Consider the following 17,770-nt stretch of genomic DNA (forward strand, 5'->3'; position numbering starts at 1 on the left):
GTTTTTTTGTGGCGGTTGTTGTGGAACAATGTTGCAATGACCTACTCAAGCAGAAGTGCTTTTACATGGGGGATATTTTTCTTAATTATCTGTGAAAAATACTTGCTTAAAGTCCCAACATTGTACATCTAGTACACCTCCTCTGAGGACTGAATGGGTGTCTACATATTGATTTTGATTGACATCCCCCTGAGAGTTTGGTGACTTCATGTAATTCCCAGCAAAGCTCCACCCAACTTCAACCTCAACAAGGGTCTAATTAGTCTGAAGTGAAAACACCTGTGTGGGTTTGCTGGCCATTTGAAATGCACCTGCAGTATTAGTCAAAGCTACAGACTTACTTTTGAGAAGATGGTCGTTTAGAAATATATTTAAGTAAATGGCAATAACTGATACTTTAAAGAGTAAAAGTTATTGAGTTTGTTTTTTTAAAAAGGAGATCATAGTTATTAGTGATTTTTATGACTGAAAATACTACAGAAGGTAGAGTTCCCTATAGATTTATTTAATTAAAAAAAAAAATTCAATTACAGCAACGAGTAAATTTAAAAAAGCTAATTCCACCCTTGAATATGAGAGATTATGTCGAGAGGGAAGATATCACAGAGAGAGTATTATATAATATTATATTATGTTACTGTATTAAACAGTATTAACTTATTGTTAGGGTACCTCAGGTACAGACAGCTTCAGGGCTGCTACTAATAATTATTTTCATTATCAATTAATGAAATGATTTTTCTCAGTTTATTAATCCCTCTCTATTAACAAGTTGCATTCAGTATTAAAATGAGAATTCATCCCAGCTGAAGAGAAAGTACCTGTAAGGAAGCCTTCAGGTGGACCTACTGGAGTGTGAACCGTCATTAGTGGCAAAGCACACAATAAGGAACAGCCCGTCTGGTACCAACTGAATAATTCAACACGAATGGCTGTATCTCCAAACAGACACTGTTCACTTCAATCAAACTCTCCACTTACATGCCAAGACGGTTACTCGTGTGTGACAAGAAGACAGACAGAAAATGACATTTCACAGGCAACTGAGTCTGATTAAACTGTCTCAGCCTTTTCGCTTAATTAGTCCAATTGTAATAATCACTTGAAATGATTATTACTGTACATTTGAGTATGTCTACATTATACATTAGATTAGATTTTCTCTTTATGATAGCAAAACTGGCACTTCATCACTGTTATGAGAACACAGAGTGAAAAAGTTTCAGAAACAGTTCTCAGCTTCAAAATGTATCAACAAATACACAATATTTTGTGAGCAATAACCTCTGTAACACCATAAACATTTAAAATCATCTAAAATGATACAAACACCAGTATAACCCACAAAGGCTTAAGCACAACCACACACACCGTACCTTTTTAAACAGCATCCACAGACGTGCATGCAGAGCTCCTGAGTAATGCTCTCCTCTCCAGCACTGTGAGCTGTAATATGAGTGTCGGGCCAAGTCAGCAACCAGATCCAAGAGGTGTCTTGTGATGCCTTTTTGCATTGTGTGGAGCAGTGGATGTCAGTGACAGAGAGAAAAAACAACTAAGTAACTCTGAAATAGTCATTTATGTAGACAGTGAAGCCAAAAAAAGGTCAAGACAGTGCAGTCATCTTTAGTGGTCTAATTTCTGTTCTAATTTTGAAGCAGGAATGTGCTCCTTGCATGACATTAACTGACCTGCTGAATCCAGGAGAAAGCCTAAATGCACCATATCTGCTCTTTGTTCAGGAACAAAGACAAACTCTTCAACTTTTTTGAACATACAGGAGCCTGGAAAACTGAAGCCTGTCATGTTAAAGACAGTAAAATGGGATGCCCCTGTGGATAAATAAGAAAGTCTGTATTAAGATAAGTACGTTCAATATATTCCAAAAAGGGGTGAAAACATTGGTCGGACTATTCACAAAGAAAACCATACTATACATAAGAGCTGCACAAGTGTGAACTAGTTATTTTACAGTTATGTATAAGCTTTTAAAAACAGGAGTTTACTGACATAATGCAAACTAATATCATTTTCTCCACTTTTGTATCACATTTATATCAGCATACTGTTTGAAACAGACATTTTTCCTCTCATAGCTAAGCAGCAGCATCAGCCTCAGCAGACCCAACCTATCATCTGTTAGCTTTGTAGTTAGCAACGTCGATGCTAAGGAACTAGCATTGTTTACAAGACATGGGCATGGACCGAAAGTGGAGCTGACGGCACACGCTACGAAACCCCAAACAGCTATGCTGACGTGAGATAAAACACTAAAAAGGCAGCTATGTGTGACCTCGACTAGGAGGTAAGAGGAGAGATGAAAGATTTAAAAAGCTTTGAATGGGAGGGTCGGTATGGTTCGCTAACGTTGGGTGCTGACCTAGCGTGCTAACGTAAACTTGTTTATCAGACTCGTTTTCAGTTACATCTGCGTTTTTTGGGTGTAGAGATCTTCACCAGGTTGAGACAAAATGATTGGGAAACTTAGCAGTATCAAAACCATAGCTTCTTGTTGAGTTTGCTCCACAAACACCTGTTGTTTCGTTTCTATGAAGCTCCCAGGTGAGACATGGATTTCCTCACTCTGTTCGCTATATACGTCGCGGTGGTGCTAACATGTATCGTCCTCGTCTGCAAATACTCAGGCCAGCAGCAAACCCCCTTTACTATCCTCTTCAACTTTCTGGTAAAGGTAAGAAAAGTTAACTGTACTTCTTCAACCTGACGCTGTGTGGCGTTGTTACACTAATTTCTCACAATACAATGAAAACACGTCCTCTGCTTTTACAGTTGTTGTCAATTTCCTTCACAGGTAATTTCACCATTCACGCCCAAATGGCTTCAAAAGCTTTCACAGTGGACCTTGCACAGGCTGTTTCATCAAAGGTTTGTAGTTAAAGGTCTCCTCCACACATGTATTAAGGCACACAAAAATACTCTGCTTGGAACAATAATGTGTGTTTGATGTGGTTTTTCAGGGGAAAAGTATAATTATCTTGCTAAAATCCTTAAAATGACATCTACTCCTTCTCCCCCCAGTAAAAAGTCATACTTCACTATAAAGTCCATTTTCAGTGTTTGTGCACTGGTGGCTCTAAGTTTCCACATCACTCTTGTATACTTTGAATATTGTACTAGGATTGGCCCCCAAACTATTTGTGATGTTACAAATCATGCTTGTAGGCCCACCCCTTAAAATCAGATTTTCAATGAGCACAGAGAAACTTTCCACTTTAAGCAGATGAATGTGAAACAATCAATTCTCATTATATTTGATGAATCTAATCTTGTATATTAGTGTATCATTTTAGCCCCAGACAACTTATCTTATGCATTTACCTTCAGTGTTTGTCATTTGCCTTTCATTATAGGAACAACATGTTCATCTATCTGCATATCCTGCTGGAGGGTGCTGTGTATGCAGAGTTCACCTATGAGGTGTTTGGCTTCTGCAGGGAGATGGACACCACTCTGACCAGCCTGTCTGTGCCTTACGTCCTGCTGGCCATAAAGTCTGTGTTCTTCTACCTCTGCATCAAGAGAGATCCAGGTGAAGTTTATATTAGCTGCAGCATATATGCTAGAACATATTTACATGAGAAAGGAAGGTGAAACGCATCCTGACACAGCTCCGTGTGAGATATGTAAGACATGAACACCTTGTTTACCTTGATCTTGGGAATGCCAGATGCAGCTACTGTGCTCATTTACCCTCTAAACTCTACCTAAATTCTCCGTCTTTTCATATTAAAGGCGTAGTATTTATTTGGTCTGTGTGCTTGAGTTCTTCTGCTGTTCACATGCCTACTACTGTTACATTTGCTGCAAATGCCTAATTTCCATGAAAGGTTACATGATAGATTCATCCAATTTAGTCTTAAAGAGTGGTTTTACTACTGGTTAGAAGGCCCATGTAATGTAGGTTGTGGGTTTGCAGAAAAGCAGTTGCATGTAGCATCAATTTCTCATAAAATGTATTACTTACTGTAGGTCATTTCAGATGGTGTTATACAAGAATAGGCAGAGAAAATATATTTTATTAGAATATCTGAAATCATGCAGCACTAGTATGTGCTTTGTGTTATTACACAGTGCTGTATTTTTTTCTCAACCCGCTCCTCTCGACTCACCATCTGACAGGCACAGTGACAAAGAAGAAAGTCGCTGGCCAGATACACATCTATCCGTATGACAGGAGACTGTTTCACCCAGGAGTCTCCTGTCCAACCTGCCAGCTCGTCAAACCGGCCCGCTCCAAACACTGCAGTGAGTACTGCTGTTGTAGCAGCTATTCTGTTCCCTCTTGGGTTCATGCTGTACCCGTAGTTTCTCTACCTTTACAAAAATACTTGAAATGTATCATGCTGATTTAAACTTATTCCTTCTGTGCCCTTTCTGGCATTCTCCACATGGAGTTCATTTTTGTAGCAAAATATCTTCAAACCAGCATGTTAGAATTAAAAGTAACAAACAGTGACATAATTGTACACTTTTTGTGCTCAAAGAAATAAAAGTGCCAAAAGAAAAAACACATTTTCCTTGTAGTAGTGCTCACTCTATCAACACTTTGTATTTCAGGGGTCTGCAACAGATGTGTTCAGCGTTTTGACCACCACTGTGTCTGGGTGAACAACTGTATCGGTGCTCAGAACACACGCTACTTCCTGCTTTACCTCTTCAGCGTGTGCGCCATGGCAGGCGACATTGCCCTACTGACAGCAGACATGCTGTTTCATGCTGTATTGCGGTCTGGGCTTATGAGGGCCAGTTATATAGATGAATATGGCCAGCAGCAAGCAACTGGGCCTCTGTTTGTTGTACAGGTGAGACTCAGGACCACTGACATACTGTATATCATTTTATACATATGCTGCTCGAATAGGACATTTACTAGCTGAAGTGACTTTAATCAAGTAAAAGGCTCTAATTATTCTGAAAATCTAATATTTGCCATGTTTTTCCAATTAGATATCTCATGTTGAAATGTTTTTCTTTCTGTCCTTCCAGCATCTATTCCTCACCTTCCCCCGAATCGTTTTTATGCTGGGCTTTCTAGTCTTTGTCTTCTTCCTGCTGGCGGGTTATGCCCTGTTCCATTCCTACCTGGCTGTTGTCAACCAGACCTCCAACGAGTGGTACAAAAGTCGAGGTTACGTTTGTCAGCACTGCCACCCAACTTCAACAGCAGACCATCTCTGTAGCCCAACACCAGATCACTCTAAAAGACACTACTACAGCCGAGGTTTACTTCGAAACCTGGGCGAGATTTTCTTCCCTCCGCAACCTGTTCGGAAAAAAGACAACTGAAAGATACTGCCTTCTGTGTTGTTATGCTGCATTCACTGTACGTTCCCCTCGGATTTACTGTCCACGAGATCTACTGCTACTACTACAGGGAAAATAAAGTTTATGTCAGTGATTTCTTTATGAGCTCTGGTGTCTGTCCTACATTTGTTGACATGAATTTGAAAGGTCTGGTAACAAAAAATATTGCCTGTTAATTACATATTCTAGCTGCAAGCTTAGGGCACCTTATTCAATCCCTTTTGACTTTTTTGTGTATGTGAATTTCCTAAGCTGGAGCAAACACATTGACATGTAATTTCTTCAATACTACACCATGGCATGAGCTTTTGAATATGTTGAACTTTAAGCACTATTGTCTTTTCCTGTTAGGTAACACTCTATTTTATAGGTAGGCAAGGATTTAAATAATGTCATTATTTTTATTATTATTACATAATCCACAGTCCTTCTGTGTAAAAATGTATTTAAAAGTTTATCTGAAGCTAATATGAAGCTTCAGCATCCAAATGAGTCAAATCAAGTAGTTTTCTTTCAATGTTAGTCTTTTTAGCCCCAAAGACCCTCTTCTTGTCTCCAGCTCAACAGGGAAACACTGTCTGAGGAAACACAAAGGGGGAATTTGATGCTAAAATGTGGCAGATATCCACTTGATACAACTAACTTGGACTGCTGAAGCCTCATATAAGCTTCAGATAAACCTTTAAATGCATTTTTGCACAAAATGAATAAAAATGTGGACACGCTGTGGATTTTGACCCCCATCACTTACAATGAAAGTGCATTTGAGGGGATCTTTTAATAGCCAGTATGAACAGGAGGATTGATTACAGCGAGGAAAATCTATTTCAGTGTTCATATGGGCACCTTTCAGACAGACTTGAAAAATTGTGAACCTATCCTTTAAAACTCCTGGGAGCTTAGAATACCTCGATACTATAGTTAGTGATTTTGTTTTTTAAAATTTTTATGTGTTCTTTTTTTTTTAGTACAAATTGTGCGCAAGCGTGAAAGTGGGCCGGACTTATTTTTATGAGGCTCTTGTCCCTTTAAGCCGGTGCGGAAGTAACTGCAGTATTGATTGCAACACTTAGCTGGAAGGTCAGGCTTTCTTCCTCTGAGATTCGTTTCAACACTGTACTTAATAAACTAAACTGGTCGGTATTTGCCTCCCAGCTACAGGTAAGCGTTTCTACCTGGGGCACTGCTCCGCTCTATGAGCGTCGTAAGGCGGGTGACTGTGCTCTGCGGGGAAAGCAACGTGCGGTGACGGCGGTTACGTGATAAGAGGTGTTAAAATTTGAATTGTAGTTCAGCTCTTCCCGATGTCTGGGTCTAAATGTACACGACTGAGCGGACCGCTGGTGAAACAGGTGCTGGACTCCGTGGACAGCGTCCTGTTTGACTGCGATGGGGTCATCTGGCGGGGGGACCAGGCCATCCCCGGCGCCCCGCAAGTCATAAACCTGCTTAAGGAGCATGGGAAGAAAGTATTTTTCGTCACCAACAACAGCACCAAGACGAGGAAGATGTACGCCGATAAAATGTCCGCGTTGGGGTTCAACGTGACGGAAGAAGAGGTGTTCGGGACGGCGTACTGCTCCGCCATGTACCTGAAGACGGTCTGCAAGCTGCAGGGAAAAGTGTATCTGATAGGGGGCAACGCGTTGAAACAGGAGCTGGAGGCGGTGGGCATCCAGCAGATCGGGGTGGGACCTGACCACATCACCGGGAAGCAGATCGAGTGGGCCAACGTGCCTCTGGACCCCGAGGTGAAGGCGGTGCTGGTCGGCTTTGATGAACATTTCAGTTACATGAAGCTGAACAGAGCCCTGCAGTACCTGACCCAGTCGGACTGTCTGTTTGTGGGCACCAACACAGACACCAGGCTGCCTCTGGAGGGAGGCAAGGCCGTCCCAGGTAACTTAGGGAGAAACGGACACTACTGCACACTTAAATGCTTATTAACGGTTGTGTCTAGATGGTGATGATCCTCCAGACCCGCGTAAGATCTCGCGAGAGTGATCCTTTTTAACACAAACCATGATCTTTCTCTAACACTAACCAATGTTTTTTTGTGCCTAAACCTTACCAGGCCCTAATTACAGCGTTGTCACATAAGAAAACTAATAGTTTTGTATAACGCGCACAATGAAGAAACAACGCCTACAAATCTCGCGAGAGCTTCGTAATCTAGGGTAACCATGTAGATATGACCCTGATTAACAACAAACTGCTGACCAGAGCTTCTACACAACTCAACTCTTAATTTTGTTTGTTGAAATTCAAAGCGTCATTTTTGACTTTACGGTAATGTTGCTGCTTCAGTACAAATGTATAATTTTTAAAATATACTTAAATTAAATTAAATAATGCTTAGAATACCAAAAAAAACTTTATTTCCTTGTATTTCTATATGTAAATCCTACTATGCATGCAAAGTGTTTCCAAAAAGCCTATAAGCTCCTACCATCCGCAATATCCAGTAAATGGCAAATATCAATATGCTCTCAAAACAAAAGTTCATTGTAATTTTCAGTGTAGAGACAAAATACAGCCTTACCTTAATCACAGATTATCAAGAATCCTCAAGGCCTACAGAAACTTGGTCTGACTTGAATGATACAGATGCTTTGATCTTAAGAAAAAGCAAGTTCTAGGACACCTGACCAAAATTTACAAACCTCTAAGGATTTTCAAGCTACTCAGGAACTCTGATTTGATCTCAGTTTCGTTTTACAAAGCTAAACAAAAGTCACAGGACATTAAATAAAATTGTTGTGATTTGTCTATATATGATCACCTCATCTTATGACCCTCACTTCTCCCCCCAGGTACGGGCTGCCTGCTGCAGGCGGTGGAGACAGCGGCTCAGCGGAAGGCTCACGCAGTGGGCAAACCCAACCACTTCATGTTCGACTGCGTGGCCTCAAAGTATGGCGTCGACCGCAACCGTTGCCTGATGGTGGGCGACCGCCTCGACACCGACATCCTGCTGGGCTCCAACTGCGGCCTGAAGACCCTCCTCACCCTCACAGGAGTCAGCACTGTGGCGGACGCTGACGCCCATCAGAAGAGCGGCTGTGCGGAGAGGCAGGGGATGGTGCCAGATTACTACGTGGAGAGCATCGCGGACCTCCTTCCAGCTCTGCAGGGATGAGACTGCCAGTCTGTCAGTGTAGCTACGTGATAGCTTAGCTGCTATAAACCTGAGGCTTGCCTGTCACATGCTGGGGTCCATTGTCTTCTAAAAGGGATTATTTTTCATAAAGATTAATATAATTAAAGCCATAACAAAGTCACACAAGCTGCTGTGTGACAGAGGATACAAAGACACTATCAGGTTTTAACATCACTTTTATCTTCTACTGAATTATTATTATTTTTATTATTATTATTATTATTATTATTATTATTAAAACCTACTAATGTCAACAAAATGAGTACTGTGCATGTTAAAAGTGTTACTGGACTTACTTTTTTGGGGAAATGAGAGTTGAGTGTACCCTGTCTGTGATGCAACCTCCCCTTAGGCAATTATGAGCACATACAAAGTGTCAATAGTTTGGGTAACATGTCTGTGTGTTAAGGTTAACAGTGCTGTTTCAAAGGATGGATTCACAATGTTTCATGTCTTTCTTAAAACGACGGTCAGATGCTTGAACAAACATTGACACGTTTTTCTTGCTGTAATCATTCCTCCTGTTCATACTGTCCATTAATAGATCCCTTCATAATGCACTTTCAGTGTAAGTGATGGGGAACAATCTCAGATGGCTGAAGTTTATTATCTTAAAGATCCCCTCCAGATATGTATTAAGACATATAAAATACTCTGCTTGGAACAAAACAGTGTCTTCTGATATTTTATATGGGTGAATATATTTCATTTAAAAAATGTAATTGCTGGACACAAGATGTCTTCTACTTCACTGTAACGTCCATTCTCAGTGTTTGTGCACTGGAAGTTTCAAGTTTCCTCATCTCACTGTGTAGGTTGAATATTGGACCTGGATTGGCTCCGAACTAGTAGTGATGTCACAAATCATGCTCATAGGCCCGCCCCCTAAAGATATTTTCAATAGGCACAGAGAAACTTTCCCCCCCGACAGCAGACGGATATGAAAACAGCCTTCTAATGTCAAACTCTGCACATACATCACTCTGCACAGTGAGGCCCAAACATCCAACTGAAGTAACAAGAAGAAAAACACGTTTGAGTGAAGGGTTATCTTCTAATGGTGAGTATGAACAGGAGGAATATTTATAGCAAGCAAAACCTGTTCATTTGGGCACCTGACTGTTCTTTTAAAACAGACTTGAAAAATGATAAACCTATCCTCTTAGCTTTATGTGTTTTTCATGGGATAGTGCAATGATACCCAGAATGACATTGTTTTAAAGGTAATCCAGTCTTCCTTTTACCACCCACTATTCCTGCCTTGTCCTAAGGAACAGTAGCCCTCCAAGAATCACTGAAAGCAATGATCAAATAATAATAATAATAATAAATGATCTTCACCAAATCAACCTCCTCTCTGTGGTTTTAAGTTAAAAGTGAACGCAGCAACCTTCCCTCTAAGTCTTGTGTTTAAAGTCACCTTGGGCTGTCATCAGCTGGATGCAGCAGCAGTCAGAGCTGCTTATCACCTCTCACCTGATGAGAGAGGCTTTCCATGCTGCACCTGCCTCACCCCCTTTGTCCATTGTTTGGGCTGGGGTAGGCAGCCAATTGCTTGTGTGTGTGTGTATATGTGTTTGTGTGTGTGAGAGAGAGAGTCGTGGGGCAAAGGAAAGATGGATAATGTAAGAGGGGCGGCTGTCATATTAAGCCAAGGAGACATTACAAAAAAAAAAAAGGAAATTGCAGGAAGACAAAACTTGGAAAATTGAGTTTGGCAAGATTGATGTGAGATTTGTGTGACTGCTTTTGGGAGGGGAACAGAGACACCAAAGGAGGAGGAGGAGGAAGAGGAAGGGGGAGGTCTGTGGGGACAAAGAGAAGCTGGTCAGGTGTATTGGGTCTCAGTCAGCGCTGGTCATGACCACAGCTCCATGCCGGTAGCTACGAGAAGGGAGCAGACCGAGTGAGGACCTGTCAAGGGACACCAGGATGGTGAGGTGTTGGAAACATTCGGAAAACCATTTGGAGGAAGCACAGTGCACGGTAAGCAGGTGGATTTTAATAGATGACAGATGGAAGGTTTGAGCAGGAAAAGGTGTCAAGACAGGAAGATGTTTGGTAAATCCAGCCGCCTCAGCTACATCACCAGCTAGAGTCAGCTGTACTCTATAATAGCTTGAAGTACAAATGTCAGCAGGTAGTCAAAATTGATCAATTCCCACCCTGCTATAGTTAAACGTATACATCCCATACTGACAAGTCAAGTACTGTGTGGTAATATATCTTCAGGATGGGGGCCCTGCAGTGTCCCCCCACTTTCCACACAAGGCCTTCTGGGTCAGCCTCTCAGCCTCTCTGCTCCTGGTCATCATTGCCCTCGGTCTGACAGGGCACCTCGGGGTGTCCCAACCCCACGCTCAGGTACGACGTGCGCCTCGCTCACCAGAACCCTTCATCCCTCCATCGTTGGAGCTCCAATCGATTGCCAGAGCTTCACGCTAATCACCATTTCTGTAGTCTTTACAGATTGTCCGAATCACAGCTCCAGATCAGACCGGAGTTCTCATCAACCAGTCAGCAGTCGTGGACCAGCAGAACGACCTGGTGACCTTTTCTGTGACCTCATCGGCAAACCAAACATCCACTGTGCTCTTTGATATCAAACATGTATGTATGTAGATTTTATGTGTTTTATCTACTACATAGTGTGTCTGACTGTGTTAACAAACAGCATGATGGAATGCTTAAAAGAAGGGGTACAGGTTATGATGGGAAACGTCTGACGGTCTGCTGTTGTGTTTTTCAGGGTTTGATATGCTACAAACCTGTCGACCAGGACAGCTGCTTCCTGCAAAACATGGAGACGTCTGACTACGAGAACGTGCACTCCCTCCTGAGCGAGTCAACACACAAGGTAACGGCCGGTGACATTTCCACACGTGAGAACTGAGCAGAGGTGATATATAATAAGGGTTCCCTCGCTGCCTTCAGGATATGTGAGACTACAAAGCACAACAACAGAGAAAGAGTAAGTTGGGGCTGCCCTTTAAGCTCCTGCCAGCCATTTCTTAAATTGCAGCCTGACTAATGAGTGAACTGGCATTTCTGATTGGTGATTTCTGACTGTGACTCATAGCTTTAATCCCTAAAGCACTGAGCCCCTGAGCCAGGACCTGCTGGGTTTCATAGGGTTTTTGCATGACTTCCTCACCACTCTGTTCAACAAGACGGGTGAAGCGCACAGGGCCTTAAAGAGCCTCATAGTCTGCCCCTCTCGCCTCCACGGCTGAATTCCTAGGCACATCTGATCCCTTCAGCCCCCTCTGCGTACCCAGGATCCTCTTACAGGAGTTTACGGCAGCGAGCCTGAGCCCTGGACCGTGCACAATGGCCACTCTGTGTGAGAGCTTTTTAGCTTTTAAGACTCCTCTGTTGGATTAAAATACAGCCCGATCCATTGGTTAGTCAGGGAAGGAACTGTGTGTATCTGCTTGAACATAAGTGGATCTCTGATATTGACAACCTTACAGGCACTTGAGGTTCTGGATTGAGCTGTGTGGCCCTCAGGATATGATTTGTGTGGGACTATCTGATTTTTAATTGTGCTTTGACAATATGAGCAGGTGAATGGTCAAGGCTGTGGTTAAATAGAGACCAGAGATGTGATGTGGGAGCTTGGAGGTGAGCTCACAGGGAGTTCTGTTTCTTATCTTTTTTTGCACAATACCACATTTCCACGCATCAAAAGCAGCAGTTGAGTTTTTGTGATCCCGTCTCGTGGTGTCACATGTCTCATACAGCTCCTCAGTATTCAACTTGCAGTCATTTAATCTACGATAGGCGGGATAGGCCCTTATGGATGGAGAGTAGATGTGGTTTGTCCCTCTGTGCTGCAGCACAATGGTCTTTTACAGCAAAGGAAAACTGCTTGTTACATGACCCACTCATAACAGCACGTTAAGTGGTCCACTATCAGAGCCAATCAGAGCTGTAAGTGGCGCAATTACACACAGTCTTTGTGATGAATGAGAGCGCAAATGTGCAACCTCATTGGCCTCATCAATAAAGATATCAGGCTAATAGCAGCTTAGGTTTCACCTCAGCTGCAATCTTGGTCTTCCTTTTCTTCTTCCTATCTCACCTGCTTTGACTACAATCCTTTCATATAACCTTGTCACTTGTCACTAGTTGAATATGATTTCTCACACTTATTAAATGACACTGCAGCTCAGCAGCTTCTGTTCTTTTCCACGGAGGACGAAACTTCTCATCTGTTGTGATACTGTCCTCAGCAGAGTCAGTTCCAGCTGTATGGGAATGAGACACAGAGGCAGACGGAGTTCCTAGGGGTGCTGGCAGCCAGTCAGGTGGACGTATCCACCCTGGAGGAGCCTCTGCAGGCTCTGTGTCAGGACAGGACCGTCCACTGGACCAGGAGGGCCGAGGGTGAGAACAACCATACTTGTATTAGAGATGTTTGACCAAAACTAACAATGTATCATTTGAGCAATTATTGCCTTATTCCTCTGTTCCATAGAGCATCATTGTTGTCCAAAAACCATTAAAAACATCAATGAGCCACACTTTTGCAGTGGGTGACATGGCCCTTTACTGCTGCGAACACACACTGTAGTTTTGAGTCAATCCCACATAAACTGTCACTAGAGAATCAAATGTGTGTTAATCCAAAACTGAAAAAAGTACCCAAGGAACACACCATTAACTCCTGTTTAAGTAATAGTTTCTAAAAACAACAGTGCCCAGCTTATGTGGAGCATTACTAAGCCTTTTTTATAATAAGACATGTTTTTTTGACTAGTTTTGAAAGTGCCACAGAAAGGTGAGGGAAGTCAGAAAATATTGAGAGATGGACTAACAGTTTTCTGGTCTTTCCTTTACTCTAATAAGGATAAGGCTAAATCCTGGTCTCATAACAAGTTAAGGAACTATGAAAAACAGATTTTATCTTAACTATTGATTTCTGGAATGGTTTTATAGGAGTAGTAAAATAAAGACAATATGACACTTAAGAAGACTCATACTACAGATGATTTGAAATCATAATTCACACCTTGGACCTTGGTGACACTTCAGATGAAATTACCTTAAAAACTTTAAGAGGCACACGTGGTCACATTTAACACAAGAGGAGTTTGGGAATAATTTGAAAGCACCCACAGACACTGTACTACTTTAAAATTAGTCATCTGGCAGCTCCATAACGAAGCGATGTGTCAGGCTGAAACCTAACACTAATCTAAGATGTACAGTGACCTTTCCTCAGGTGCAGTAAATGGCAGACTGAAAAAACCTTATGCATTTGTACTCACTGCCGGCAACACGTTTTCCCCCATACAGACGCAATAGCACACACTGATTAGGCTGGTTTTAGATCATCATTTGTGTGTTTAAATTGTAAATACTGCAGAAAAAGCACTTGTATTAATACTGGGAAAAACAAAAATGTTTTTATCTAATAATTTATTATTCGTGTATAAAAGTTGTGAAGAGGGATACACTTCCCTCCAGTTATCCAGTGTGAAATCTGGGTAATTGTAAAACTACAGCATAATATTCTGAATTTAGGGTGTCAGGTTTGTTTTGTTGCTTCATAGTCGAGTATGACAGTTTGTTGACATCATGTTCACTAAATCTGTATCGAGGATTTTGTCATGTTTTTTATGAGCCACCGCGGTTTCTCTGTTTCTCAGGCCCGGGGAAACAGAGGCTGGTCTACTTCTGTATCGACATCTGCTTTCCCAGCAACATCTGCGTATCTGTTTGTTTCTACTACCTGCCAGAGTGACTGTATATTCTCTTCCTCTCCTCCCAGCAAAAGATCAGGGAAACAAAGTTGTCTTTTTAGCTCCCTTTACAAGAAAAAAAAAAAAAAAGAACAAAAGCCAGCTTTGACGGTTTCCTTTGTGCCATACTGCCGCCAGTAAACCAGTGAAGCAGCCAACTCCTTCAGTACATTTCCATCCTTCCGAGAGAGAGGAGATGGAGACAGGCTGTCACGGTTATTGCCAAAGCCCCATCGTCACTCTCTTCATGTCTTATACCCTCTGTGGCGGCACACTTCAGAGATTACAGAAGAAAGATCCCCTTTTTTGTATGTGCCTCTAATTGTATTTCCTGTAACCCACTGCTGCAGTGTAATTATGTGTAACCATTCCATTTGCAATGTGAGTGTTTGGATCTGTCCAATAAAAGACTGTTGGTAATTTTTGGCCAATTTTTCTTCATTAGACTGAAAAAAGGAGACTGACACAACTGGAGGACAGTAAGGACTTGTGTAAATCTTGTGTTTACTGTGGAATCATTTTCTGTACATTGTTTGAGAAGAATACACCTTACAGCTTAACTTTGAATAAAAATATGAAATGAATTATACACATCACACAGCAGAGATCAATCAATTCCATGGCATATACCATTATCAGTCTAATGTGAATAATATTTTGATACAGTAAATAAGGTTTACTATAAAAACAATGACATTAACTTGAAAGGTATCTCCTCTTGTGCACAGAGTGAAGAAGTTAAACACCTATAGGGTCAATGATAAATATTACCACGTTTTTTATACAAATTTATAGATTGGCGGTACAGAAATCAATACCTCTGCTTCATTGTGGATGGATTTCTTCTTGTACGACTGCCTTAATTTGGTGTAAAAAAGTGGATTTTTGCTTCATATCTTGGCTGTGATGTTATGCTGAGTACTTACAGGCATCTGGCGGGGAAACAGCACTGTAGGCATCTTGGTACACAACTGAGATTCATTGTAATGTTCAAGCAAATGTCTCAACTTTCTCAAGATGATGAGTTTCTGGGAAACTGTTTAATAATTCCCATTGATGCCAACAGTCATGCACCATCTGGGAATTGAGTCCCACGCTTTTCTGTCCTTATCCCACCTGTGCACAGACTGTTACCTCCCGTCTCTTTTTCTCTATCCTCCTCTTCAGCCCAGCACACTGTCATTGAAGGCCAAACACACCACAGCCTTCTGGTGGCCGCTGTACTCCCTCTTGATCTCCCCGGTCTCCACACACCACAGACGAGCCAGGTTGTCTGAAGAGGCTGCGGATAGAAATGAGAGCCGAGACCTTTAGTTCACCTTGAGAAACATACACACTGAAGTTATCAAACCTTTACCTGCTTCTCTCTAAAAGGCTAAAGTCTGTGTCTCTGTGTTTAGGTCTGAAGGTGAGTAACAGTGCCCTGATTTTGAAATGATCATTTATCATCTCACTACACAATGGTATTAAGATTGCTGGCCTAATTGTCAGGGCAGGCTTTGTTAAACACGCACTGACCGGTGACAATATACTGGGAGTCTCCGGAGAAGGCACAGTCCCACATCCAGCCTCTAGACGTCTCTCCAGGATTGTTGCTCTTGATGCTCAGCTCTGTCATCAGTGAGAAATTGGACGTCCTCCAGATCTTACAAGTCTGATCTGCTGAGCAGGTGGCCAACAGACTAGGAGATGATGACATACACACAAAAAAAGTCAATATCATCAACAACAACACGAGAGCAGGAAACTAAACTTTCTGAGGAAGGCGCTCACGTGGAATCGGGGCTAAACTTGCAGCGGAGGGAGTAGCGTTTGTGCGCAGGGATCTTTGTTTTGGGAATGAGCTGAGTCACCTCATCTCCGATGCCTGCAGCAAGATTCCACACGTAACAGTTTCCCTGTTAGAAGGACAGAAGGACCAAAGGAGGCTGTTTTAATCAAGTTGTATCTGTAATATTTCCTTTAAACGAACATGTTACTAATGAGATTCTAATGCCAATGCCATTGATTGATCAAGTTTGCACAACACATCAAAAGAAATGATACAAATGGCATTTAATGAAATTGTCACTGTGGTTTCTTTTCACTTCATTTTGGTCTGCTCTGCTTTCCAAAGAACATCTAACTCTTATACCAATAAAAATGTTGCATTTTGAGGTTTCCTGTAATTGGTTCACATTATATTTTCATATATGTAGTATATTGGGAAGATAATAGGACCATTGTAACTGTACCAACTGTGTTTTTTCAGACTGTTCTGGTACTGACCGAGCTGTTGACTGCTGCCATGTAACTGGCATCTGGGTCAATATGAACTGAGTTGATGGAGACCTCTGGCTCAGGAATCAGCTGCTCATTGTGGTCAGTCTTCAGATCCCAGACATGAATCACACCACTCTGGTCCCCAACTATCAGTTCTGCCTGAAAACATACAGACATTTTACACACTGAGCTGTAAACATATATTGTAGAAAACCAACATAAGCAGCCAATAGTGAGGCTGTTTTTAAATTTTTATCTAATTTGTGATTCAGTGTAAATTGAATGTCTCACCTGGTTGGGATGCAGGCACACACAGTTGATTGGAGCATTGACCTGGAAGATCCTCTGACACTGCAGATTTCTTGACCTGTGAGAAACAGCAAGGATCAACTTTGCTTTATTTAACACAGAGTGACTGTGTTAAAAGATAGTTAGCTTTCCGTCCTGTACCTGAGGTCCCAGATGCGAGCCATGCAATCCTCTCCTCCTGTGTACATCCAGCGTCCATCTTCATGGAAGCCCACGGATGTGATATTCTTGCTAACGCCATCATAGTTGATCACCGGGTTGGGATTGTTGGAGTTCAGGTCGTACATGCGGATGTGTTGGTAACCTGAAAAGCAGAGTGGACACTTATTGTGACATTAAGCAAGTATGCCTTTAATTATGCAGTTATGCAGCTGTGTATATAGCATGACAATGATGTTACATATGAGGTAGAAGGAGGGAAAAGCCTACCTGCAGCTGCAATCATACTCCTGTCAGGTGTCACCTCAAGTGAATTCACTTGCTGGAGGACAATGTTAAGAAAGTGCAAGGCTTGGTACATACTGGTAGTGTACTGGTATAACAAAGGCACAAAGATGCCCTAAAAATATACTTAAACAAAAAAATAAAGTGGAAGGCTCAGTTCATTTAACAGCTCTTATGACAGCACCTATGTTGATTTTAATGGGATTTTTGATTTGTTGTTAAGCTGAAATGTTGATACTTTTCTTGATACATTTGTGTGAACTAACTACTATCATCAATCATTTGATCACAATATAAATTCAGTTTCAGGTGTCATATGTCACAACCGGTTGTCTGTTAGGCCAAGTAAGGATACAGAGTCCTGGTGCTGGACTGTCCTGGTGCAGATCCCGCTGTGGGCCTGCCAGAAGCGGACAGTGTGGTCATATCCAGCCGTGGCCAGGATGACCGGGTCGCTGCCCACCGTCCCCTGGTTCACATTCATGCTTCACTGGTAGCTGTCACTGCTCAGAGTGAAGCATGT

At 42.0% G+C, this 17,770-nt stretch overlaps 5 protein-coding genes across 8 annotated transcripts in view; 3 read left to right on the top strand and 2 right to left on the bottom strand.

Annotated features, from left to right (window-relative positions):
- The window catches only part of grid2ipb (glutamate receptor, ionotropic, delta 2 (Grid2) interacting protein, b), a 50,654-nt gene extending 48,034 nt beyond the window's left edge, over nt 1-2,620 (bottom strand). For 2 of the 3 annotated variants that reach the window (XM_044337804.1, XM_044337802.1), the window contains exons 1-2: nt 1,692-1,984; nt 1,377-1,504 (exon numbers count right to left, since the gene is read on the bottom strand). The gene's annotated coding sequence lies outside the window, so the exon portion shown is untranslated. Of the gene's footprint in view, nt 1-1,376; nt 1,505-1,691; nt 1,985-2,533 lie in introns of those variants that run through there. The other variant, XM_044337803.1, reaches the window with a different exon arrangement.
- Nucleotides 355-5,430, top strand: zdhhc4 (zinc finger DHHC-type palmitoyltransferase 4). 2 transcript variants are annotated; one of them, XM_044337811.1, is made up of 7 exons: nt 355-483; nt 2,556-2,692; nt 2,813-2,886; nt 3,372-3,550; nt 4,141-4,266; nt 4,579-4,823; nt 5,008-5,430. In XM_044337811.1, the coding sequence occupies exons 2-7, from the start codon at nt 2,570-2,572 to the stop codon at nt 5,305-5,307; spliced, it is 1,047 nt and encodes a 348-aa protein (XP_044193746.1). In that variant the 5' UTR covers nt 355-483; nt 2,556-2,569; the 3' UTR covers nt 5,308-5,430. The 2 variants fall into 2 exon arrangements, with proteins under 2 accessions (XP_044193746.1, XP_044193745.1); XM_044337810.1 differs by lacking the exon at nt 355-483 and adding an exon at nt 2,156-2,305.
- An 891-nt stretch (nt 5,431-6,321) lies between these two features.
- LOC122971240 (phosphoglycolate phosphatase) lies at nt 6,322-9,834 on the top strand. Its single transcript, XM_044337812.1, has 2 exons — nt 6,322-7,224; nt 8,139-9,834. The coding sequence occupies exons 1-2, from the start codon at nt 6,630-6,632 to the stop codon at nt 8,462-8,464; spliced, it is 921 nt and encodes a 306-aa protein (XP_044193747.1). The 5' UTR covers nt 6,322-6,629; the 3' UTR covers nt 8,465-9,834.
- A 481-nt stretch (nt 9,835-10,315) lies between these two features.
- bricd5 (BRICHOS domain containing 5) lies at nt 10,316-15,099 on the top strand. Its single transcript, XM_044338097.1, has 6 exons — nt 10,316-10,471; nt 10,718-10,849; nt 10,946-11,095; nt 11,235-11,342; nt 12,721-12,874; nt 14,140-15,099. Exons 1-6 carry the CDS (start codon nt 10,418-10,420, stop codon nt 14,232-14,234), a joined length of 693 nt encoding a protein of 230 aa, XP_044194032.1. The 5' UTR covers nt 10,316-10,417; the 3' UTR covers nt 14,235-15,099.
- mlst8 (MTOR associated protein, LST8 homolog (S. cerevisiae)) lies at nt 14,708-17,731 on the bottom strand. Its single transcript, XM_044338095.1, has 8 exons — nt 17,603-17,731; nt 17,233-17,284; nt 16,945-17,107; nt 16,786-16,861; nt 16,501-16,653; nt 16,006-16,130; nt 15,751-15,914; nt 14,708-15,514 (listed from the first exon to the last, which is right to left on the bottom strand). The coding sequence occupies exons 1-8, from the start codon at nt 17,729-17,731 to the stop codon at nt 15,396-15,398; spliced, it is 981 nt and encodes a 326-aa protein (XP_044194030.1). The 3' UTR covers nt 14,708-15,395.
- Between the last annotated feature and the right edge of the window lie 39 nt (nt 17,732-17,770).

This window comes from Thunnus albacares, chromosome 20 (genome assembly GCF_914725855.1).
Source record: "Thunnus albacares chromosome 20, fThuAlb1.1, whole genome shotgun sequence".
In the NCBI taxonomy this organism is placed as follows: domain Eukaryota; kingdom Metazoa; phylum Chordata; class Actinopteri; order Scombriformes; family Scombridae; genus Thunnus; species Thunnus albacares.